The 24,740-nt window shown below is 29.6% G+C and overlaps 8 protein-coding genes and 1 non-coding gene across 9 annotated transcripts; 3 read left to right on the plus strand and 6 right to left on the minus strand.

Moving 5' to 3' along the window:
* Nucleotides 1-520: 520 nt before the first annotated feature.
* SUR7 (Sur7p) lies at nucleotides 521-1,531 on the minus strand (the record flags this gene model as incomplete). Its single annotated transcript, XM_064857659.1, has 1 exon — nucleotides 521-1,531. One exon carries the CDS (start codon nucleotides 1,529-1,531, stop codon nucleotides 521-523), a length of 1,011 nt encoding a protein of 336 aa, XP_064715497.1.
* Nucleotides 1,532-2,640: 1,109 nt separating this feature from the next.
* Nucleotides 2,641-3,240, plus strand: PWA37_001013 (uncharacterized protein; the record flags this gene model as incomplete). Its single annotated transcript, XM_064857660.1, has 1 exon — nucleotides 2,641-3,240. The coding sequence occupies one exon, from the start codon at nucleotides 2,641-2,643 to the stop codon at nucleotides 3,238-3,240; it is 600 nt and encodes a 199-aa protein (XP_064715498.1).
* A 725-nt stretch (nucleotides 3,241-3,965) lies between these two features.
* On the plus strand, nucleotides 3,966-4,379 carry PWA37_001014 (YqaE/Pmp3 family membrane protein; the record flags this gene model as incomplete). The annotated part of the gene is made up of 1 exon (XM_064857661.1): nucleotides 3,966-4,379. One exon carries the CDS (start codon nucleotides 3,966-3,968, stop codon nucleotides 4,377-4,379), a length of 414 nt encoding a protein of 137 aa, XP_064715499.1.
* A 2,097-nt stretch (nucleotides 4,380-6,476) lies between these two features.
* PWA37_001015 lies at nucleotides 6,477-6,563 on the minus strand. The gene has a single exon. It is a non-coding gene; the product is annotated as a tRNA-Tyr (tRNA).
* A 2,134-nt stretch (nucleotides 6,564-8,697) lies between these two features.
* Nucleotides 8,698-12,429, minus strand: PWA37_001016 (uncharacterized protein; the record flags this gene model as incomplete). The annotated part of the gene is made up of 1 exon (XM_064857662.1): nucleotides 8,698-12,429. One exon carries the CDS (start codon nucleotides 12,427-12,429, stop codon nucleotides 8,698-8,700), a length of 3,732 nt encoding a protein of 1,243 aa, XP_064715500.1.
* A 74-nt stretch (nucleotides 12,430-12,503) lies between these two features.
* Nucleotides 12,504-17,903, minus strand: PWA37_001017 (uncharacterized protein; the record flags this gene model as incomplete). The annotated part of the gene is made up of 1 exon (XM_064857663.1): nucleotides 12,504-17,903. The coding sequence occupies one exon, from the start codon at nucleotides 17,901-17,903 to the stop codon at nucleotides 12,504-12,506; it is 5,400 nt and encodes a 1,799-aa protein (XP_064715501.1).
* A 759-nt stretch (nucleotides 17,904-18,662) lies between these two features.
* Nucleotides 18,663-19,682, minus strand: BMT2 (25S rRNA (adenine2142-N1)-methyltransferase; the record flags this gene model as incomplete). The annotated part of the gene is made up of 1 exon (XM_064857664.1): nucleotides 18,663-19,682. One exon carries the CDS (start codon nucleotides 19,680-19,682, stop codon nucleotides 18,663-18,665), a length of 1,020 nt encoding a protein of 339 aa, XP_064715502.1.
* Nucleotides 19,683-20,095: 413 nt separating this feature from the next.
* MAK5 (ATP-dependent RNA helicase) lies at nucleotides 20,096-22,312 on the plus strand (the record flags this gene model as incomplete). The annotated part of the gene is made up of 1 exon (XM_064857665.1): nucleotides 20,096-22,312. The coding sequence occupies one exon, from the start codon at nucleotides 20,096-20,098 to the stop codon at nucleotides 22,310-22,312; it is 2,217 nt and encodes a 738-aa protein (XP_064715503.1).
* A 423-nt stretch (nucleotides 22,313-22,735) lies between these two features.
* On the minus strand, nucleotides 22,736-24,049 carry SUP45 (translation termination factor eRF1; the record flags this gene model as incomplete). Its single annotated transcript, XM_064857666.1, has 1 exon — nucleotides 22,736-24,049. The coding sequence occupies one exon, from the start codon at nucleotides 24,047-24,049 to the stop codon at nucleotides 22,736-22,738; it is 1,314 nt and encodes a 437-aa protein (XP_064715504.1).
* Between the last annotated feature and the right edge of the window lie 691 nt (nucleotides 24,050-24,740).

The following is a 24,740-nucleotide window of genomic DNA, read 5'->3' on the forward strand; positions in this document are numbered from 1 at the left end:
AATATGTGTATTTAAGTATTATTCTTTTCCTAATGAATGGATAATATGTCTTCAGGCTTTATAAAGGGAAATACAAAAAATGAAGAATTAACATGTGTTAAAATAGAAAATGGTCTGTTGCAAAATAATTCTAAATTACATCTATAAGATAAATTCCTATCAATTGATTTCAATTCGAAAATTACATATATCTAACAAGATTTTCTATATGAGATGTTTAGAGAGTATGCGTCTTTATTACAACTATATAATGCAGAAATGAAAAATAAAAAAATAGAAGCAAAAAAATAATGAATCATTAAATTATTTGAATTGGGGTATTATTAATTATAATAATTATTAAAAAGGGTTATTAAATATGAATAAGAACGATAATACAATTACAAAAAGAATGTTTACATGGGATCGGATAACATAATAAATAATGTACAACTAACAAAGGGAGGGATTGAAGTGGAGGTAATTTAATTCAAAAAAGGAATATAGAAAGAGCTAACAGATGAATCTAATGGAATAACTCTTATACTGAATCATCCTCAGAGGCATCATCTTTCATATGTTGTTTGTGTTTTCTTACAGTAAAGAATTTTATTCCTTTATGCGGATTTTGTTCTATAGAGCCTTGATTTGGGGTGGGTAGTTGAATAGAAGCAGTCAAAGCTGGACTAGCACTAGGTATTAGTTGTTCTTGATTAGCATTTTCTTCTAGATATGGCACATTTAAATTATTATCATTATTGTATGATGGGTTCGCAGGTACAGGAGATGGAGATAGAACAGAGTATGGTTCAAGAGGTTCAGGAACTGGTAAAGAATCCTTCTTTCTATGGAAAAATCCACCAATTTCTGGATCATCATTGATTAGTGGAGAATTGTAGGAATTATTTTTTTTGGCCTTCCACCACCAGCAGATAGTTAAACACATATCAATGAAAGCTACGACTAAAGACGCCCACGCAATTCCTAATAGTGGGGCACCTACATTAGCTTTTCTATCAGCATCATGGAAGGCATTTCTGGCCAATACTGAGACTGCAGTTTGTAATACAACAGCTACCATATTGAAAATGCATCCAACGATAGATAAAATCATCACAACTTGTAAAATGAATCTAGAACAGAAAGTTAAAATATATAATAAGAAGGCAACACCAATAAATGCTAAAGCGATCCAAAAGAAACAGAAGGAGAATCTAGATAAATAGTAGTACGTGTCTCTATCAGAAATAAACTTAAAGGGAACATTAACTTTAGTATCAAAATTGTCTAGTGGAGAAATTGGTGCAGCGGGTGATAAATGTTCACCACATTCAGTTATACCATTGGATATGGAGCAAGCACCCCAAAAGGTCCATCTTGTTGTATTTGCAGCATTTGGAATTCCGGAAGTATCACCTTGAACCCAGTACAATCTATCTATTGGGTAATTAGTCATGGACCCTGATAAGATGATAAGAATTAATAGTAAGGTATTACCTGCTAGGAAAAGCAAGGTGAAGCATCTTAAAAATATCTTGGTGAATAATGCCATATTTTTTTATTTTTTTCTTGTACGTGAATTGTGTTTCTATTACTATACTTATTAGATGGACTATATCAGGAATTGTGTTGTCATTGATTCTAGGATAAGAAAACTACAGAACTGATATACAAAATGTTACTATGTATGAGTGATATAAAAAAAATCAAGAAAAATATGTAAGGGAAAGAAAAGATGTAAATAAACAGGAGGAAAGAGAGGAAAGAGAGGAAGAAGAAATTTGTTGCAAAAGCGGTAAACCCATGGTATGGCAGAAGTTGCAGTTTCGCAATGAGCCGTTAGAGAAAGACGATAGGGTTATTAAAGAAGGAGTTTGCTGAAGTGTCGTCTCTCATAGTATAATACAAAAATAAATGTCTCTATGATTCCCCCCCCCCCCCCAAGCCTTGAGCAACATAGATTTCGAAAGAACGTAAAATATTTTTACCATTTATTGTTTTTTGTGTTTGTTTGTTTGTTTATAAATAAAAAAAGGCTGAAGACAATAGAAAAGTTTGTGAATCTTGCAGGAAAATGCCCACACACTATTACCTAAACAAGTAACAGTATCTCCAGATCAGGAAACTTTCAAATATTTCAGAGTAACGATGCGATTCTCTTCATTAGGAGATTTTCAGTAAGGGTAGCCTGTTTTTTTTCCAAAACGGTTAGATAAATAATTTTTTTTGTGTTCGAACGTCCTCATACGCATATATTTCTCTTAATATTCGTATCTGGTGATCGAAGGTGTGACTTCTTTCTTTTTTTTATTTTTTTTTTCGTTTTTTTCTTTTTTAGAAATAAAATTTTTTTTTCATTTTTTTCTACTATGAGGTAGAAATAGCACACATATTAAAAATAAAAAAAAAATAAGAATTTTTCTCTTAAATGCAAGCAATTAGATCAGTCATACTTATCACTTGATGTATTATAGTTTTTAAAGTGTGTTGTAAAGTTCATATAGCTTGAAAAATTGATGCTAATATCTCATAAGTAGGAAGCAATTGGATATAAGGCTATAGGGAAGTTAGCAACAGCATATATTTTAAAATATATATACGTTTATTATCCAAGACATAATAATTATTTCAGATAATAACAATAATAAGTTCAATTCAGTTATGATTTCACACCAACAAACACAAACTTTAAAAAGAGCATGTTCCCATTTTGAACTGGAATCACCATTTCCAGAAACCCTTAAAAGGAAAAAATATTCACACCAAATAAATCAAAATAATATATTGGATTCTACTGGTAGACCAATATCACCAATTTCGTCTATATATATGGAAAATAAAGTATGTCAACTGAAACAAAATCCGATGGAAGAACAATATCGATATCAAAATAGAAATGACGATAATTACAGTAATAGTCATAATAATAGGAATATTTTTTCCAGAAATTTTATGACTCCAATACCCACACCGTTAAATCAAACAAGATACATAAATCATATAAACAATATATATAATGCAAACTCAGAACCATATTGTGAGGTTGAAGAATATATGGCCAAAGGTTATGAAAGCATGGAATATAATTCTCATAATATTCAACTTCATAACGGCAGTGGTAGTAATAACAATGAAAACAAAAACAGCCATAATAATAATATGGCATCAATGCAATACAGTCTTTATGATTTGACACAAGAAGAACTAGATATGATGATAATGGATGATGCTACACTAACAAATATCAATGCAGTTTGCTGAGAAGGAAAATAGGCATAACAAATAGATTAAATAAGATAATTCTAATAAATATTTAATGTCCTTTAATGAACTAACTTACAATTTTTGATTCTATTTATGATTTTTTTTTGTTTATAAAAAATTTTGAACATATAAATATGGATATACATATAGACGTAGATATATAGACGGGTGGGTGCATGTGTTTTTATCCATATGTAGATATAATAAATATATATATTTGCATAGAGTGTATAGATACCATACTGTATTTTTTTAGGAATTGTGTATTATTAGTATGAGGGAACTATTTGTTGTAGTAATAATTACGATTATTATGAAATTCTTAAAGAGTGCACAATTGCGGCAGAATTACCTATTTAGGTAATAGAGGCGCTTTCACTCCAAAAATGGAAATAAAGCATTTAAAAGGGCTTGGAGACGGAAAAATTTCTTCTGAATTTTGTATTTTTGTTTTGTCTTTGTTTTCTTGTTCTTTTGTTATTTTTTTGGATTTTTAGGTTTTTTGTCGTTCATACGTGAGTATTTTTTAGATCTCCGACTATGATAAGGAAGAATTCTATAGATATATATATTGGAGGGTGGAATAATGAGCACAAAAAATAAGTCACAAACGATTGTTCTCTTCTTAAACTTATTCTTATTATAATATATGGGAATTTTCCTATTATGGTTATAGAGTAAGATTGTTATTGTAAAACAAAAATATTATTAAAAAATACAAGATGCAATCACATGTATACTCTGTAAACAAGGATGATTTAATATTAATCGTTTTAAGTATATTTATACCACCAGTCGCGGTAATTATTAGAAAGGGTTTCTTCTCAAGAGATTTTCTTTTAAACTTATTGTTATTTTTAATCTTTTTCTTTCCCGCCATTATTCATGCCTTTTATGTTATTTATGAGACATCAACTCAAAGACCATATAATAATACCAATGGCTCATCTACCACAGTATCCATTTCTAATGTAGTTGCAACTGAAGATCAATTGCCATTGGCATCTAATGTTGATGGGTTAAACAATGGTAATTTCAACATTGATTTAGAACGTGATGGTAATAAGGGAGATTTACCAAATTATGAAGAAGTTGCAGGCCATAAACATGTAACAGATAACAAGATTCAACATTGATTATTTATTATATATGTATAATGTACACAATTTATTTAAGTATTATATGACATTCGTGATGGTTTTGGATAGTTTGTAGTTAATGGGTTACTCTACTATTTTGAATTGATTCTGTTTTGTTTCCTTTCTCAAGTATAGATTTAAGTAATAAAATAACATATAAAAAAGGAGGTTTCTACTTTAATAATAGAGTAGTATTCCTTTCCCTTTATGCCAATATTTATTTGTTTAGGAGAATACTTCTGTAGTTGATAAAAACGACAACATTTGTAATATAAAAAAGTAAAGTAAAGAAATAGGATTTATGCTAAAAAAAATTGTCAATAGGTGTCTACGTTTCCAAATACTACTTATTTCCTGAGGGTATGGATTAGCTATCATTTGCGAAATCTCAAACGATACAGTATCTCCGTTTAGGTATTACTGTATGAATCTGTCTGTATTTTATTTTATAATTTTTATTTTTTGCTATTCTTTTTTGGCATAATTATAGACAATAATGTTAAGTATCTACTTACGTAACGATAGTTTAGGATTCTGTTCTTATTTTTCTAATCTGTATTACTTGAGTTATATTCTTTACATATAGTAATATATTGATGGGTTAGAAAGACTTACAGGGGTACACCGATTGTATGTTTCTATAAAGTATTTGAGACACAAAAAACTAGAAGAAAATAAAAATAAAAAATATATATTATAAATAAAATTATTAAGGTAGTATTCAAATCCATAAAATAATTATTTTTGGACTTTATGTTATCTATTATTATCCTGTTAACGTTAACTCAAAAATTTTTTCTTTTCATTTCTTTAGTGATTTATTTTTTATTTGAAACGTTTAGAGATAATATTAATTTTTGTATGGAGATTTTATTTCCCTATCAAATTGGATCTTATAGAATCATGTTTAAAGAAGTGTATTCAACAATAATTGAAAAAAATAATATAGTATTTAAATAGAAAGAGTTACCGATACTATAAAAAACAAAAGAAAATAAATATCAATAACGGATAAATGATGAGCAATATAAGGATAGACTCCATTACAAACATTCAGTAAATTATCTATCGTTTTCTGTCTTTCATAATATTTTATTGGTATTAATATTTGAGATATTGATATGTTTAAATTCTGATTATTGGTTTGGGAAGATAATAGTTACAGTATTTCTCTAAACTCTTCTTTTTAGCATATTTTACAAACAAAACTTATTAATGGAAATATAAAGAAGTTATAAGAAAAAGATGCTAATATAAAAAGCAAAGGTAACGAACAAAAGATAAGAAAATGAATAACCAAGAATAAACTAGACAATTAATCATACAATAAATATTACTTAATTCTATCAGTGTAGATACATTAGTATTACATCTCAAGATATAGAATGAACCTATATCATATATCTATCTATGTGAATTATTGTTGACATTTGCGACATATGAAATCCTGATGTCAATATAAATGATCTTATGAACTCTTTAGTTGACGACGACGTTCTTATTTTTCTTGTTTCTCTTGTTTATAAAAGTTTGTTTATCTGTATATCTGTGTATGCTAGTTTACTCCTCATGTAGGGTATAATTTATGCAACATGTATAGACAATTAATCAAGAAATATTTACTTATTTTAGCATTCTAGAAGCCTATATTTCTCATAATAGGTGTTCATTTACTACAATATATTTCAAAAATGTTATAATGTGACAATCTTATGGTGATATGTTTCTGATAACAGTTAATCTTGTTGAAATTACAATAATACTTCACTTGGATAGATATAAGATATAGACTCTTTCTATATCTCTAAATGTAAAATTCCTATATATCTATATATCTATATCCCTAATCTAAGATAACCTAATACTATACACTTATATACTATATATCTAAACTTATGTTATCCTTGGTTTCCTGTTCGTTGTTTTTCGTTGTTGGTTGCTCTCTTGTGCTTATGTTGGTTACTCCTGTTTTTATCTATGTTTGTAAAATTTGCAAAAAGGAAAGTTTAGAAAAATATCGTCAACCCTCATTTTTCTAAACAAACCCTAAACAGTTATATCAGGGATATTACAATTACAAAAATTACTAAAAAAATCTCCCGGGGTGAGTCGAACACCCGATCTCAAGATTACTACTAAAATTACAGTCTTGCGCCTTAAACCAACTTGGCTACCGAGAGCACAACCCTCGTTATGTGTTGTAGATCAACCTTGATATTATGATTATAAAAATATTGTTAGGGTTTTGTGATGATTGTCAAGAAAAGTTCTAGTTTGGATTTATAGGACTTAGGGTTTGTTGGTAAATCCCACATGATTGTTGAATACTATGTAACAAAATGAAACATTCATGAAACATTAAATAGCTAATTAAGGAGAAATGTATCTACGGTGACAGTCGTTACAGAACCTCAAATAAGAAACTATCAACCCATAGTTCATATATAAAGGACCAGTATCTTGGTATCTAAATTTATATGTTTGGTTGATTTATAAATATGTAGCACATTGTATAATACAAAAAAGAACAAGCAATAATCGTTTAATTCTCCTAGATATATATAACGTTCTTATATATTTGTTATTGCCCTTACTATTCGTTCAATAGTACTGTTAAAAAAAAAAAAAAAAATTGGTCCTAAGTCCAAACTATAACATTATGTTATGCAGTGGTAAGATTCTTTGTGTATTCCAGGAAAACGCAAATAATATTAATAGTAATCCAAATAATCGAGACAGTAATCAACTATAGTCGATAGTATAATTACTAAAACGGTCTTATATATTGAGCGGCTTATATCGAGCTAATATATTTATTCGAAGTTACTTGACTTGTTACCTGCTTGTTAATCTCTTTTGTTATACATGATATACAAATTATTTACAAGAAACGGTTATGGAAGGTGGTTCTTTAATTTCAGAAAACGTTGTCCTTTTATATGTTTTCTGGAGCTCGATCGATTATTCAGATTGGTACATTAATGATCTGACTGATTCAAACCCTAAAATTTATTACATTAATTTAGGCGCACTAGTGGATTAGAACTGCACTCCAATTCTCTAATCATGATGATCAGTAATACACGTGGGACTTATTGAAACAATAGGTAAATTCTAGATTTGTTAAAATCTTATGTAATCTAATCTCTTTATTATGCAGCATCTAATGTTGTAGTACATGTATGGCTTATTAAGACAATAAATAGTTCTAGATTCATTCAGGATCTTGTGTAATCTTGATGGTTATAATTATTCTATTCCACAACAACTCCTGCTGTATAATAAAGAGGTAACATCATCGAGATTACGTAAGATTCTATCTGAATCTAAAGTTATCTATTGTGTTTTAAGTACAACGTGTCCATTTGCCACCTATTTTGTACAGCGTGTTCACACATTTCTGTTACTGCGCCACCATAACCTATTGTCCTAAATGTTCTATAATCCTCAATTATATTATTGTAACTAATAATAATAATATGCGTTGGAATTTGGAGCGCTCAGCGTCCATGGTAATGGTAGACATCATTAAGTTATAGATGCTTATTTTATTTTTGTACTAAGTACATGTATATACTTATTATATAGTGTATACAGTATGCATTCTTGAATTTACTATAAATCTTTTTTTAGAGTTTTCATTTCTTTTCACATCTGTGAAAAACATATTTGGTGAAAAATAAAATGTCTTCCTGATATTATGGTACATCCGTACACCACATAATATACAGAAATACTAATTAAAAATAATTCTTATGAAAATGACAGTAATAAACTCTCATTTTCCAACAATGATCATATCAGTAATTTTATCTTTTTTCTGGTGTTTTTTATTTTATTCCATTAATATACTCTTTCGATATACAAAAAGTTTTTATTGAGGAAGAATAAATTTGTTGTCAATAAAATAGTTGTAGTATATAAGCAATAAGTTACCAGCAATCTGATTTGTCGAATTGGATACATGAGTCTGTTTATTAGTAGTTATTTTTGGAACTTTATTGCTTAAAATGAAACGAATAAGAAATATAGAGAAAAAATATTTAGATTATAAAAGAAGATTTTACGGTATATATTTCTAGTCCTGCTATACGTACTTAAATTGTTTCTTTTTTCTACAAGGCCTATTTTAAATGGTCGTCAATTAATTTTGTATGACAATGCGAAACAAGAAGGAAAGGAAAGAAACGATACATAATTATTATCAATTTACTATATATTAAATACTTTTCTTATTTAACATAGATCAGATGAATGCTAACTTTCACTTCATTTTGACGACCTTTCATTAAAAAAGAATTGAGAAGTAAAATAATTAGCATGAGATATTATGGTTTGTCATTTTTCCAAGAATCATTGTTATTAATCTTTTCCTTTGGTAAAGAAAGTCAGCCTTATATCTGTAAGTCTTATCCAATTTTGTTGCAGTTGAAGCAAGTAACTCATGGTCAGTAAGCATCTTCAAACCATGCTCTTCTAGAAGCTTTTCATAATTTTCAACATCTTTGATTTGTTGGTCAAATTCAGGGCGTGCTACAAGTAGATTAATAATATCAAAACACACTAATACTAATTCTGACCCCTCTTCTAGAGAAGATATTCTTCTTAGTTCCTTTCTTATTATCAAATAATATGTAAAAACGCGTTCTGGATTTTTTTCGAGTAAATACTTTACTATCAGTAAAAATCTATATTTGCATGGTTCATCTGATAAAGGAAGACTAAATAGTTTTGCACTTTGATAGAAGGCTACTGCTGAAATACACGAATGTCCAGATATCCAGTCGGCCAAACATAGTGGAATTTTATTTTGGCTATCTAGCTTTATCAGTTTTTCATTCATATTTACTTCTTGTAGTATATTTTGAAATTCTTCGGGGGAAGATAATATGTAAAGAAGGTATAAATACACCAAGTAGTGGTTTTTATTTAAATTTAAGGAATATTCTTTAAAGGAATTCTTAAAAAGTAATTTCAAGCAGAAAGGGGTTGTTCCCTTCATAACCGGAATCGATAAACCTCTAATGATATAAAAAGATATTATATGGGGGAAATTGGCATATGTCCATTCAATATTTAAACCTTGATCTATCTCGTCCAGGAGATTCTTGGCAAACTTTCTTTCTGTGAGTAAGATTGATGGAAGGCTCATCTTTTCACAACTTTCAAAGTGTATCGAATATAATTTTTTTAAACAATTGGTAACAAATATCAAAGCACCTTCAAACACAACAGGATGAGGAGATCCAATAAGTGAAGTGGCAAGCCAAAACATTTCTTTCATAATAGGTAATGTTGGATCAATGCCTTCCACCAATTTAGCCAGAGCGAAGGTATGTGCGATATTTAAAAACATGGTTTCTTCGTTTATTTTAGGAATAGCAAAAATTTGCATTGATTCAGATAACAGATCTCGACAAAGTGCTTCTGAGCAGCTTTTTTTACTCATGACACCTAATATCATCATGGCTCTTGCAGATAAGAATGATTTATAGTTAAAAATTGCATCCAGAATATATTTCTTAAATTTTGTTTTCCAGAATGATGCTTCTGTTTTTGAACTGAACTCCATCAAAAGAATAATATTAGAAGTGAATGTTTCCAGAGAATTTACTTTGCTTGTAAATGATGTAGTATTAAGAAGTGGGGTCCATCTACCTTTTTCTTGACTAAAACCTGAGATTAAATTTAGCTTTTGGTGTGAAAAGGCTGTGGAGATTGATAATAAATGTTCTCTATCGTCATTGTCCAAAGATTCGTTAACTGTTAAAGAATGGCATATATTCATTAAAAGTTTATGTAGCGTTAATCTTAAACCAGATGGACCAGTATCTATTAGTAAAGATATCACATAAAGGAGTTCTGGTAAATACATTTGAGTTAGTAATGATGATTCAAAAAATAAAGGAATGGAAATATTAGATAGGATATTTAATTCTGACCAGCTATGGTTGTATGATTCTAGGGTTAGTGATGGTAGCAGTATCTTGATAACATTCATAAATCTATGAAGGACTTGGCTTGTCACTTCAACAGTAGGAAAGCCTGTTAATAGGGTAATTACTTGATTCCATTCACGATTCTCAGAGTCTCTCTCTAGTGCATGATTAATTACTTCATCTACAACCAATGCAGCTAAGTTTACATCCATTGTAAATTTGTACCAAATTTGATGCATGTATACAGCAGTGAAATCTGATTCTTTAAATGTGAGACGGATCAAACCTTGGATAATATGAGAAAAAACTTCAGGACCAGTTGGGTCACTAAAATTAAAAAACGAATCATACATATTTGGTATCCAATATGATAAACAAGTTACCACAGTAGGAATAGCCTTATGGTTAACTACCCCCTTCTCTAATCCACCAACAATATATTTCCAAATATAGGGAGTTAGTTCAGGAGAACTAGTACATAAAGATTGGGTAATAAGAGAGAGAAACATTGTAGTATCTTGCGGAACATAAACTTCCAAGGAATGATAAAACACAGTACCAAAATTAAGATGAAATGCATTTTGTGTTGAAACTAACAAATTATACGAAATATTCTTAATGGATTCATCATCACTGAATAAACCAACCAATATTACTAAACAAAGATGGGCAACGATTTCATCTCTATTAGTTTTATTCTTATTTCTTTTCTCGATCATTTCTGAGTTGATTACAGTATAATCATTATCGACTTTGGATTCTGCGTAATAGAACATTTTGATAATTTCTAGATACTTAGCATTAGAAAAAATTAACCGATTACCATCAAAAAAACTTACTGTAAATTCATTTTGACGGCCAGTAACATTTGACACATTTACTACAGAAATATCGATTAAATTAAAAACATCATTTAATAGCACTGATATTGATTTATTTAAATTGTGGATTTCATAAACTTTTGGTACTTCATGTAATATTTGGAAATCTTTATAACCAATTTTTAGGGTAACTGGAAAGAATTTATGTATTTCTTCATCATAAAGCTCAATATCATGCAATGATATGCGTGTATTCTCAAGACTTTGTAGCAGATCAGATGTTAATCCCAAACCTTTAATAATTAATTGATCTGTAGATGTATTCAAAAATTCATACGGAATATTAGATGTCATAAATGGATTCTGCCTAACTCTTAGCTGAGTCCATATTTTCATAAAAATATCTGTTGTATTAATATAGTATACCTTAATGCAGGTTTTAAAAACAATGTCTGGTAGTAAAGAAAAAAGAATAGTGCATATTTTTTTGAATTCGTTTTGTTTTGTTGAAAAGTTTGTACAATCTAGAACAAGACAATGCTTATTTGACCAAACCTTAGTATAAGCACGAAGAATCTTGTATATTGAATCTTCTAGGCTCTCCATGTTGATTGCTAGTTGTCTACAAGATATTATTAATATTGGTACACCAGAGGAAGACATAGATTCCTGTATAGGTGAATATTGTTCAACGACATTATGAACTGAGGACTTAAAAGCATGTCTTTTCATAAATTCATAAAGTTGTGGATATTTTTCCATGTTTTCTTTTACAAATGGAGGTAAATCATGTGATAACTCTAGCATTGGAAGGCCTAATTTTTTTAACACACCATCGATAACGTTGGCAAAATCTTTTAGTGCTTCAAAATTCTGTGAAAAATGGACATCATTCACAGCTTTCGCTCTGATTTCAAGTTCATGTTCATATAAAAACTTATGGATAAAATGGTAATCAAAATATATTGAAGTTGGTAAGTTCTTTTCAGGTACTTTAAAAACTTCATCTGTATCACATAGATTTTTTATGAATCCACTGATTCTATCATTATATATCTTTAAAGTCTTGGCATGGGGTTGAAGTGCAGGCCATTTTGTGAAATCGTCAGAACCATTGGCCATATTTTGTATAACTTTGGCAAGTATAAGGAAAGATTTTTTACATTCGTAATCAAAAGATATTTCAATATTCTCAGAGTCAGGAGACACTAATGCAGGACCTAAAAATCGCAGAAAAACAAATGAGCCAATAGACAAATATGCATAATGGGGAAATTTATTCTTCATTTCTCTATATATAGTTTGAAATATTAGTCTTAATTCAGAGGGAAAGTAGGAAATAGATGAAACAATGGCATTAGTTAATTTATCGAGGTATGATAAAAAAGTTTAACAGATTTTTCAATATCTATTTCCTGTGTAGGTTTATCTATATCAAAGTAATCCTTTTTGTTAATTAGCTCTTGAAGTGTTGGACGCAGAGTTCTAATCAAATAACTGTTACCCTTAGCTCTTGCATAAAGGGAGAGTGCTCTTGTCGCACAACTATTTCTTCTTAGGACATCCAAATACTTTGTTGCATTATGTATTTCTGACGTGATTAACTGCAATACAACAATATGACCTGCATTCATCGTTTCAAAGGCATTGATTACACCAACTGCGTATGCGTCTATCTCAGCAGATGGACAGACAAGACTACCTAAATAAACAAATTTAGGATACTTGAGAAGAATTGTAGTTAATTCAGACACAGCCTTCTGTTGTGCTGATTTGGAGGAACTTTCCTGAAATGGATAATTATTGGTAATATCACTGAAAACTTTTAGGAAAGCAATCTTAATATTTTTATCTTTAGAATAACCCATTGGTAGTGTAAATTGAAAACTGGAATCAACATTTGCAATTGACAGGTTGGTTAAGGCAGTTATTAAATTACTGTTTAATAAACTAATCTTGTGTTTTAATGCAGCCGGATATTTGTCAAGATTAGTACTTTTTTCTAAACCTTTCAGTAGAATTGTAAAGTAGTTACCAAACACAACACTAGCAGATCGTTTCATTTCTTCTTTTGTATTAGCAAATGACACTTCTAATGGGACATCTTTTGTTAGATATGCAAGAGCCTTGGATGATTCAATTGAGGTATCGATATATAATATATCCAAATCCCGTTTTTTAAGATCCATATCTCTATGAGATTTAGATATGTTTTCAAAATCATAGTTTTTATTAAGTGTTTCTTCAAACCATGATATCACTAATTTGATCCACTTATTTTTTAGAGCAAAATGGCTCTTGATGCATAGAAATTCTTCTGAGTATTCGAGACTGTTAAACATTTTTGACATTTGAATTATAGCTTTGTAATATCTAATCGACTTATGATCAATTTTTTGAACAATTTTTACGATATCAGTTATGGAATTTATCAACTGCAAAGAATACCAGATAATGATTTGGTTATCGTCATCTCTTTTCAGTATTGTTCTAATTATAATAATCATTTGTTCTAATAAAATATATGATAATTCCTGATCTGGTAAAGTTAGATCGATGGTACTTAATTCATCGATTTTGACCTTAATGTTTTTGAAAAGTATTCCGTATGAAAGGGGATGTAATTCTATACTTAAAAGATCTTTAGCAATCTCTCTTATGAGCAACTCTGAGTCATTTAACCAGATACATTGCAACTTTATAAAGTAATCAATTTTTTCTGTAATGTCTTTTCTCATTTCATCTAAATAAGGGAATTTCTTAAATCCAATTAAAGCTTCAGGGCTTGTTGTTAAGAAAACACCAGATATGGCAGCTAAAATGCCTGCAATATTTTTAAAATCATTTAATTGTTTTTGAGTTAAAACTTTTAATTTTGAGTAGCCTAACCATTTGTTGTATAGTGCGTTCATAGCCTCTAAGATAACAGAATCTGGGAACTTTATATACTTTACAATGTTATTTTTTAGTCTTCTCTGAAATGCAACAGAGCCTGAAGCAGTAAAATCATCTGTTGCTATAGTTTTAATAAAATCTATATTGTAGAGGTATACACTATTGATTTTTCCAACGTATTTTCTGTAGAATTTTAAACCATTATAATAATAAGAATATGCATCTTTGAGAAGATTGGCAAAGTCGTTTGTATTGCAAAATAGTGATGTGAAAAGGCCTGCACCTAGAGTTGTTGCAACAATGGGGAAAACTGAGGTCTCTATTTTAATGATACTGCTTGACTTCTTTGATTTTGCAGTAATTTTCCTTAATTTTGCCTTGATGCTTAAAAATTTTATGATAATTTTTAATATTGCTAATCTTTTTGGATTGTCAACATGTCTATCAAATAGTGCTGCAGAAAATAAGGTAATGGTATAACTGCTTAAAACATAAAATTCATTTATTTGATCTTCCTGTGCATCTTCACATGCTTCTTCAATATAATTGGTTAATACATCCATAAATGACTGAGCTGAATGTTGTAGTACAATATTCTTATCCATAACACCAACAAATATAGGTTTGATGATATTTTTAAATTCCTTAGAAGTCCAACAGGCTGCATCTATGTCTTTAGAAGGAAGTATGAAGTAATTTGTTACTCTTTTAAATATACTGAAAATTATCATCATTAAAGTCCGTGCATAATCATTATCAGCATCCTTTATGTGTTCTAAGGATAAAGAAGATAGCTGACCAAGGTATGAACTATTATTACTATGTACTGATTGTAGGCTTTGTAGATTATTAAGTGGGATAGCTTTTGCTAATGTTTCACTGGATGATTTTCTAGAAGGTGCTTTTGTTGATGAAGACACAGATTGGATATTCTGTCTTGAAGATAATAGTTTTTTTGTGACATTAGAAAAAGTCAATTTGTGAGTAGAGACAGAATTAGACGGACTTCTAGTGGATATTCTTGATGGATTTGATGTTGATTTATCGGAAGGTAACGATAATGGAATATGTTTTTTAGTTTGTACTGTGTGAGGTTTTAAAGAAGTTGAATTTTGATCAGTAGTGTTCATATTGATTGTTTTTGAAATATTATCTTTGTTTTGATTTTTATTTGAATTTGGATCTGATTTTTTGATTTCATGAAAATTTGTTAGTAATATTGACTCTACATCCCATGAACTATTTAATGTTTTATTATCTTGATATGAAACAGTTTTACTATTTGAGGAGATAGTGGATGACGCATCAGAATTGTTATATTCAGATGGGGTTCCTTCAGTAGATACATTAACAGTTGATAAAGTTCTAGTCTTTTCAAACTTATCTAAAATTGAGCCATCTAGAATTGAGATTATTATATCAGTCACGGATTCATCAAAATATGGAAATTCCTTTAGTAATAAATCAGCTGTTTTATAAAATAAGGTTTTGAAAAATTTCGATACATTCTTTGCTACTTGTTTTGTTATCGGTTGTTGCTCAAGTAAGTGAAAAAATATTCTAAAACCTTCAACATAAATTGATAATTTTTCTAAATCCAAAAAATTTAATTCTTTATCTAAATGTAGATGTTTTAAAAATTCGTCCGGTTCTAACTGTAATGCACACACAAAATATTCCAGTTGTAATTTTTTCTTCATTGTCGGATGTCTGTCAAGGCAATGTATCAGGAATTTATTTGGCATGGTGTTCCAATCTTTACCTACACTTAAATTGGTACCCATAACAGCATATAGTCTTTTTGCAAATTGAATACAAGGTAATTTTGAATTATACATTGATATGGAAGATGCCATAGTTAGTATTGTCAAAATTGTGCTTATTGAATCAATGAGAGATGAATCACAAGCAAGTTGTACACCATTTATATTTTTCAATATTAAAATCAAAAACTTAATCTGTTTAGATTTTTTAGAAGAGGATGTTAATGAGGTAAATCTTTTTAGATTATATGTTAAATGTTTAATACTTTGTGTTCGATCTTCATATAATGTGGGACTCATAGAATTACCTCTTTTCTTATTAGTAGGACTACTTAAATGGTTATTATTAGGAGTAGTAGGGAAATTACTAGTACTAGAGGTGTAATTAATGGAATTATTATCTTTGAGATCACTTGAAAGTACAGTTGCATCCCGCAGATGTTTAAATTTCATACTATTAATCTCCACAAATACTTCAGTATCAAGGAAAAGAAGCATAGATAAAAACTGTAGAATTGATTGATATGATATTAAGTTAATATCACTAAAATTTGTGTATAATTCCAAAACATTTACCAAAGAATGTGATGTAGATTCATAAGTATTGCCAAATTTTTTATTTGTGGTTTCCGGATTTTCAATCTTAATAGAAAACGGATAAAAATTTTGTAAATCCTCCTTTTTGGATGTATAATTCTTTTGAGGGTCATTACTGTTATGTAAAGAAGAAGATATGGTTGAATGGTCTTCACTAGACGATGACACACTGTAAGATGTGGGATTTCTAATTAATATTGGCATAGGAGACTCTGATGTAAATTTATCGGTTGTATGATAATTTATTGAAGAAACACTACTTTTAACGCTGTTACTGTTGTTATTGTTGTGGTTAGTTGAATCATTATTATTATTTGTTTCACTCAGAGATGTTAAATATTGAGAAATATTGAAATCTGAATAAATGTTATCAAATAGAACACATATGGTATTTGGAATCTCTTTAATTGAAGGATCAGTATTCTCATTATCATAATGCAGAAGGTTTTGATATAGTTGAATATATTCCTTTGGTCTTTCCATAATCCAAAATAAAAATGATTTAGATGTGTAATGTAAGAATAGTACATGGTATACAGTTTTTCTCATATTTGAAGATATTTTTTTGACTAATTCCAGAAAATTACCAACATTTTTATGTGTGAGATAGAAGGATCCAAATATATCTAAATACTGAACAACATTGGATTCGTTAATGATGTGGTTAATGATTAAAGGTGTAATAATCTTAGTTTGTGTGTATTTTATAAATTCGTTTGGATTTGATGCAGAAACGAATTTTAACATATAATCTATTGCTGTATCAATTTTATCTGCATAACTTGGCCAACCTTTTTCTTCTAGATAATTCTTATACGATGGCATAATATTATTGTTAAAACCATAATAATTACTACTACTAACATCTGGATTATTGTTATTATTGTTATTGTTATTATTGGAGGGATTATAGAGTGCCATATTTTTGAGGATAGTGAAAGTTTTTGAATGTAGTTTGATTCTTGTTGATAGATTCACTATTCTTGTGGCAATGGCAGGATCTAAGGGGCCTGGAGTGACATTATGGAAGCTTGGTCTATTGGTAGCAAACCCTACTGTAGCATTTATTTTTGATTTTTCCTGCTTTTCAAATGATTGTATAGAAATATTTTTGTAATTATAATTGTTGTTGTTGTTATTATTTTCTTTAGATTTCCAATAGTATTCCATTACGTCAGTCATTAGTCTAGTAACAATTAATATGGATTGTACCGTATCCTCGTTGATCTCTTGAGATATAATAGATGCTTCATTACCCAATAATTCATCGATTAAATCCATTGCATTTTCTAGAATGGGATTTAAGTCTCTTGATATTGCAACACAGATTGCTATTGATCTACAGTGAAGAAAAGAGCCTTGTTCTTCTACTTCTTGACATGTTCTGAGGGCTGATTCGACTGGTAGGATGGGTAAAATCTTACTGAAAAAGAGATGTTTTGATAAACCTTCACATATATATGGATTTGGGTTAAAATTTGTTGAGGAGGAAGATAAGGGAGGCATATTGAATTACATATAATGAAAAAAAAAGGATGAGGGAAAGAATATAATATAATGTAAAATAAAAGGTGTGTTTAGATTCTAGAATATTAAATAATTCGGATCCTTCTATAGGCAAGTGTTTTGTCAATAATAAATATATGTTTGTATGGGCGTGTATGTGTGTGCGTATGTATATGTGTATATTACTGTTTTGATAAAGAGTAAATTTAAATAAGAGTAGAGTATATTAGGTTAGAATAGGCTATATTAGATTGGATTGGATAGGAGTTGAAAGTGAAAATTAAAACATAGAAAGGTTAGAGGTAGAGGTGGTATAGAGATTTTGAAATGAACTCTGTGATACGGACATATGTGATAAATTTGAAAGAGTTGTCTTCCCTTTTATTTTTATTTTTATTTTTATTTTTTTTTTCTCACTCTCTGATATCTGTCATATGAACTATAGAACTAGCAATAAACAATAAGCATAAAAACAAGCAAGTTTACAATAAAAGACTGGTAAGAACAACAGCAGCAGTATCGTTGTTTCCTTCCTGTTTTTTTTCCTCTTATATTTGTAGTTGTGGTGTTAATTGTTGCTGTAAAGTATTATAATACATAGCTTTAAATGGTCGGTTTTGTCCTGTCTTGAAAGTTATCATCTATAGTGGTATTGGTTCATTCAATAAATAAGGCAACATAGAGTAATGTAGGCTGAATGTATATATATATATAGCGTATATTTCTTTATCTAGAGATTATATATCTGTTTTCTATAATTTACGGTAGAGTAATACTGAAATTGTTCATCGAAGGACCATCCTTTAATTTATGTTTTCTTGAATAATTCTTAAATGACTCATTTGATTTACCGTCTTCATTAAAAAGAAATAAAAAATAACATACTTTCTTAGCCTCATGATATTTTATCCTTTTATATCCCAATGATGCAAACATCTCAGTAAAATAATCTAATGTCATATATCGCGAATTATTAATACATGGTAATGGTAACACTATAAATAAATACGAGGGTCTATCCCTTCTTAAAAATTCGGAGAACCTTAAACACATTGAACCTCTTTCTATCGGTGTTGGAACAAAATTTAATACCAGAGAGCATGATATTAAATCAAACCGATTGTTATCAGTCTTCGGTATAGGTCGTTCCATGAAGTCTTGCTGTATTATCCCATCTTCATCATTATAATTATTTAAATCTATACGAGTCACGCTATTAAATATCCCACACGTACTAATTACATTATATCTACTCAATGAGCCAATCTCTAACGCTGTTGAATCAGTCAGATCATATTCATTTTCTTTGATCCATCGTATAAGTATCTTAGATGAATCTCCACCACGGTTGGCATCTTGGCCCATTCTACTAGCCTCCTGGTAAAGATTTATTCCACTTTCATCTTTTAATTCTTTCATAATGTATCCTAAGTAAAAACATAACTGACTTGGATCATTCTGTTTCCCACTCTGTGGTAATTTGACTAATTGTTCCTCGATCTTCAAATCTCTCGATTTTAAACTATCTCCACGGATCTTCCAACCTTTTATGAATTCTGGACTTTTCAATGTGACAAGTTCCATAATTTCATTGTCATCCCTCTCTAATGTTGATGTGTCTTGGAAATTCAACCATCTTAATAATAATTGCTTCCTTTGTAATAAAAAATGATATCTTCTAATTATTTTTCTTGTTGATTGAGGTTTAATTCTTTTAATTTGGGATCCATGTGGACCAATTGTTTTTCCCGTTATACTTTTTTTACCCCTTTTTAACATACTCCCTAGCCATGTATACAGACCTTCGACAATTCAGTGACATATATTTGTTAGTTTTAACTGTTATATTTTCCTTCTCTCCCTCTCCTCCTCTTTTTGATTTTACTCTTTCTTCTATCGATGAGTTTGATTCAACTATGTGGGTTTTTCCTCAAAATCTTAAAAGGACTTTTCTCTTTTTTATTTTTTAGAAAGAAAGATTTTGAAAAAAAAAAATTTTTTATAACAATGAGCTTAATTAATTGTATATCAGATTATATAAAGATAATTAATAATTGTGTACACAAAGAGACAACAATATATATTCAGAAGAGTAATAAATTGGCAAAAAAAAACTGAATAACAAATATTGTAAGCAGATTACTTAGATTTGAACTTTATTTTTTGTCTTTTATTTTAAAAGATACTTAATAATGGGAAAAAGTAAAAAAGAAATTAATGTAAAGGATTTGAAATGGAAGAAAGTTGATATTGGTGATGCTTTAGACGATTTCAATGGATTTTATGGATTAGAGGAAATAGAAGGTGTTGATGTTAAGATTATTAATGGTCAAGCGCATTTTTATTCTAAAGATGAAGAAATTGATTTGAATAAAATAGGCAACTATGATAGTGATAAAGATGTAGATGAAGATGATAATGACAATGACAATGATGAAGGGTATAGTGAAGGTGAATTGATTGAGTTTAAAAATTTTGATGATATTAAAGAAGGTGAGTTGAGTGCTGTATCGACCGATGATGAGCAAGAGAAGGAAAATAAAGATGGTATGAATGATGAGGCAGGTGTTGACGAAAGTGAATATGAAAGTGCAAACGATGAATTAACCATAAATGTATTCACTTCAAATATTAATTTAAATGATGTTGATATGGAATTACCCGAATGGACAAAGATTGATTCTTCTTTATCTATGACCATCTTACAAGGTCTTTCTAAATTAGAATTTTCAAAACCAACAGAGATTCAAGCTAAAGCCATCCCCTATGCATTAAAGGGAGAAGATATTATGGGTAAGGCTTCTACAGGTTCTGGTAAAACGTTAGCTTATGGTATTCCTATCTTAGAAAATTTAGTAAAATCGTTAAAGGAGAACGATTTTACAAGTTGTATTGGTATCATTTTTACACCAACTAGAGAATTAGCACAACAAGTTACTAGACATTTACAAAGGGTTTCAGAGCAAATCCTAGTAGGTGATAATAAATGTGCAATATTGTCCTTAACCGGTGGTCTCTCTATTCAAAAACAAGAGAGATTATTGAATTATAAATGTAGTGGTAGAATCATTGTTGCCACCCCAGGTCGTTTCTTAGAGTTATTAGAAAAAAATGATAAAATGATTAATAGATTCTGTGAGACTAAAACTTTAGTATTAGATGAAGCGGATAGATTATTGCAAGATGGGCATTTTGATGAATTTGAAAGAATCTTAAAATTGTTATGCCAAAGACGCCAGAAGAAGTATAGTAGGAAATCCTATTGGCAAACAATGATTTTTTCCGCAACATTTTCCATGGATCTATTCAGTAAGTTATCTTCAAATCAATCGTTAAATAAATTTAAAAATAACAAAAATAGCAAAAATTACGATGAATTGGAACTCGTCTTAAGGTATTTGATGAACAAAATTCATTTTAAATCTAAGCCAATTATTATTGACACAAATCCAGAAGATAAAGTTAGTTCACAAATCAAGGAATCTTTGATTGAGTGTGCATCTTTAGAACGTGATTTATATGTTTATTATTTCTTAATGATGTACCCAGGTCAAACATTAATCTTTTGTAATGCAATTGATTCAGTGAAAAAATTAAACAGTTTCTTAAACTTCCTTAAAGTTTCATCATTTCAAATTCATTCATCAATGACACAAAAAAGTCGTCTGAAGAATTTAGAAAGATACCAAAAACAGGCACATCACAATAACGTTCTAGGTAAACCAACTGTTTTGATAGCTAGTGATGTTGCTGCTAGAGGGTTGGATATCCCTGGAATCCAACATGTAATCCATTACCATCTACCTCGTACTGCAGATGTATATATACATAGATCTGGTAGAACAGCTCGTGGCTCAAATGAAGGTGTCTCTGTTATGATTTGTTCACCACAAGAAGCAATGGGACCATTAAGAAAATTACGTAAATTATTATCAAATGATAAGAAAATTGTTAAAAATAAGAAATGGCAAAAGACTGTTCCATTAATGCCCATTGAAGTCGATGTGGTGAATCAATTAAGAGAACGTCATGAATTGGCCACTCAACTAGCTGATCATGATATTGCATCAACATCACTTCATAAAGATGATAATTGGCTAAAAAAGGCAGCGGACGATTTAGGAATTGATGTGGATTCAGATGATGAAATCAGGGATGTATTTTTAGCCAAGAACAAGACAAAGAAACTAAATAAAACTATGAGTAAAGAAGAGGTGAAATATGCCAAAGCTCGATTGAATGAGTTACTAAATGAACCAATTCGTAAAGATCGTAGAAAGAAATATTTAACTGGGGGATTAGTTAATCTTGCAGATGATTTAGTTAAGAAGAGAGGACATGATTCGATCGTTGGTCACCATAAAGTTGATGCATTAGAAGTATTAAAAAAGAAAAAACCAAAGATTTAAGGCAACACTTGGCATTATTATGCTGCTCGTATAGCAACAAACAACTATCTCTTGATACCTATATAATTGCATATACCTTTGTTATAAAATACAAACTTGTCTAAGAAAAGATAAAGAAATAATTGAATAATTAATAATATACAAGTTACGAGATGGTTTATAAGTTCTACATATAAAGACTCTTGTAGATTTGTAATATATAAAATTGTAATAACAGTTGCAAAAAAAAACAATAATAGAAACACCTGAATTAGAAGATATTTATTAATGCAGAAATCGATCAGATTGTTCCAGTAAGTTTGTTTGTTCACTTATAAGATAAAAATAAGAGTTTGGAAGAATGATAAAAAGAACACTAGTTGGGAATAGTAATAAGGGGGAAAAGGAAAAGAATGGATATTTTTCTTATATGTCACTACTCTCTTAGATGAAATCATAATCGGATTCACCATCATCATCGTAATATTCATCATCAGATTCATCAATTAACTGTTCGAAGTTAACTTTATAACGTAATAAACCACCAATACCACCAAAACCAGTAACAAATTGGGAACCTTCTTGGGACTTATCAGTAATGAATTCTAAAGTGGCACCAAAATTTTTGTAATTTTCAGCTAACCATTCGACTAGTGGTTTCTCTTCAATTAGATCCATTTCTTTACCGGTTGCCTTATCTAAAACATAAGACTTATCAGTAGATTTTGGATCAACCATTTTGATTACTTCTTGATCTTCAGAATCCTTGAAAACGTATCTGATAGTTTCTAAGTTTTCAAAGACAATTAAGGTTTCAATAGCACCTAAATCAAGAGCCTTCAAAGTATCATCAATACCATAACAGAATTTACCAGTATCTTGGGAGATTTGGTCGAAATAGTGGTCTAATAATTTCTTTTCTTGGACAAATTTAACGTTAGATAAAGCTTCTGCAGATAATTCAATGGCTTGGTTGAAACCATTTTCACCACCATAGGAAATATCAACAACTTGAACAACTTTTTCGGCCAATCTTGGATCAAACAATTCAGATTTATTTAAATCATTCTTAAAGTCGGCTGAACCAGCAAGAACAAGACCCTTAACATTAACTTTATCATTGGTAATGAAATTTTGTACAGCGACTTCAGCAACTTTTCTAACATAGTTATGTCTTTTTTCTTCTCTTAAACGAGCAAAACGGACAGCAGATTGACCACCTCTACCGTGTTTCTTTGGTAAATCGACAGTGAATTTGTGTAAGACGGTTCTTGTATTACCAGTTAACAAACCGAATAGAGCACCTTGACCATCCATGACAATGAAACCAAATTTATCGTCAGCTTCTAATAATTCAGAAAGAGCTTCAGTGTGGAATTTATTATCACATAAATATAAAGATGTGTTAATTGGTTTATATGGTTCGATATCAAAAGTAACTTTCTTTTCCTTACCATCTTCAGTGATAATATCACCACAATAAAGAACTAAACCATTTGGAGGAACTTTACTGTATAATTTCAATTTTTGTTGTGTTGAAGTAATAGCGGATAAAACAGATAATCTGTTGACACGGGACTTAATGTTTGAAGCAGTACCATATTCATCAGTTAATTTCTTTTGAATCATAGAAATTTGGTCTTTTGGTGGGATAACTAGGGAAATCATGGAGGTACCATTACCACGAGCACTTTCCAGTCTTTTAATTAACTTTTTAATCTTCCAAATTTCAATATTTTTTTCAGCGTCAGTTTCCATTTTTTTCAAAAGCTTGGTGACTTATTCTTTTTTTGTATGAGTAAATGCAACTTGAGTAATTTAAGGCTTATAAAATAATCAGAAGATAGCTTTTTTATTAGGATCTTTAGCTGTAATTATGTCGATGGTCTTGTTGCTTTTAGTTTTCTTTATTTTAAACTTTTTTTCAATGAACGTGAAATTTCCAAAAATTCATAAAAAAATTTTTCTTCGTCTGAAACGATTTGGGTGTGATATGGTAAAATACCTTTTTTTATTTAATTTATTAATATATAGAAGTAATTAGTAATAAGATAGAAAGACATAATATTTATCTATATGTTTATATATTTTTAAGTACTGCAAAACAAAAAAGGGCATTCACCAACTTCAACTGAGAAGAAAGTACACTATTCATTTATAAACTCTAAAGCTATGCTTGTGTTGAGTATTTTTTTTATGAAAGAAGATATGTAATTACTCAAACAATTCATTTATTTTATTTATAGATTGTTTCCATTCTTCTTTGTCAATTAATATTACTTCATTTATTGAGTCGTAAACATTTATACAGGAAGAGTAATTTTGTGTATGCCAATGGGCAAGGTTTGTATAATCCTGGTCATTTATTAATCGATGTAGTGGTCCTTCTTTACTTTTACACCAAAATAAATGTAAGTTTCCTTTGTCTTTGACTAATGGAAACGCTTGT

This window comes from Arxiozyma heterogenica (genome assembly GCF_036370985.1).
Source record: "Arxiozyma heterogenica strain weizmannii chromosome Unknown scaffold_15, whole genome shotgun sequence".
Lineage (NCBI taxonomy): Eukaryota > Fungi > Ascomycota > Saccharomycetes > Saccharomycetales > Saccharomycetaceae > Arxiozyma > Arxiozyma heterogenica.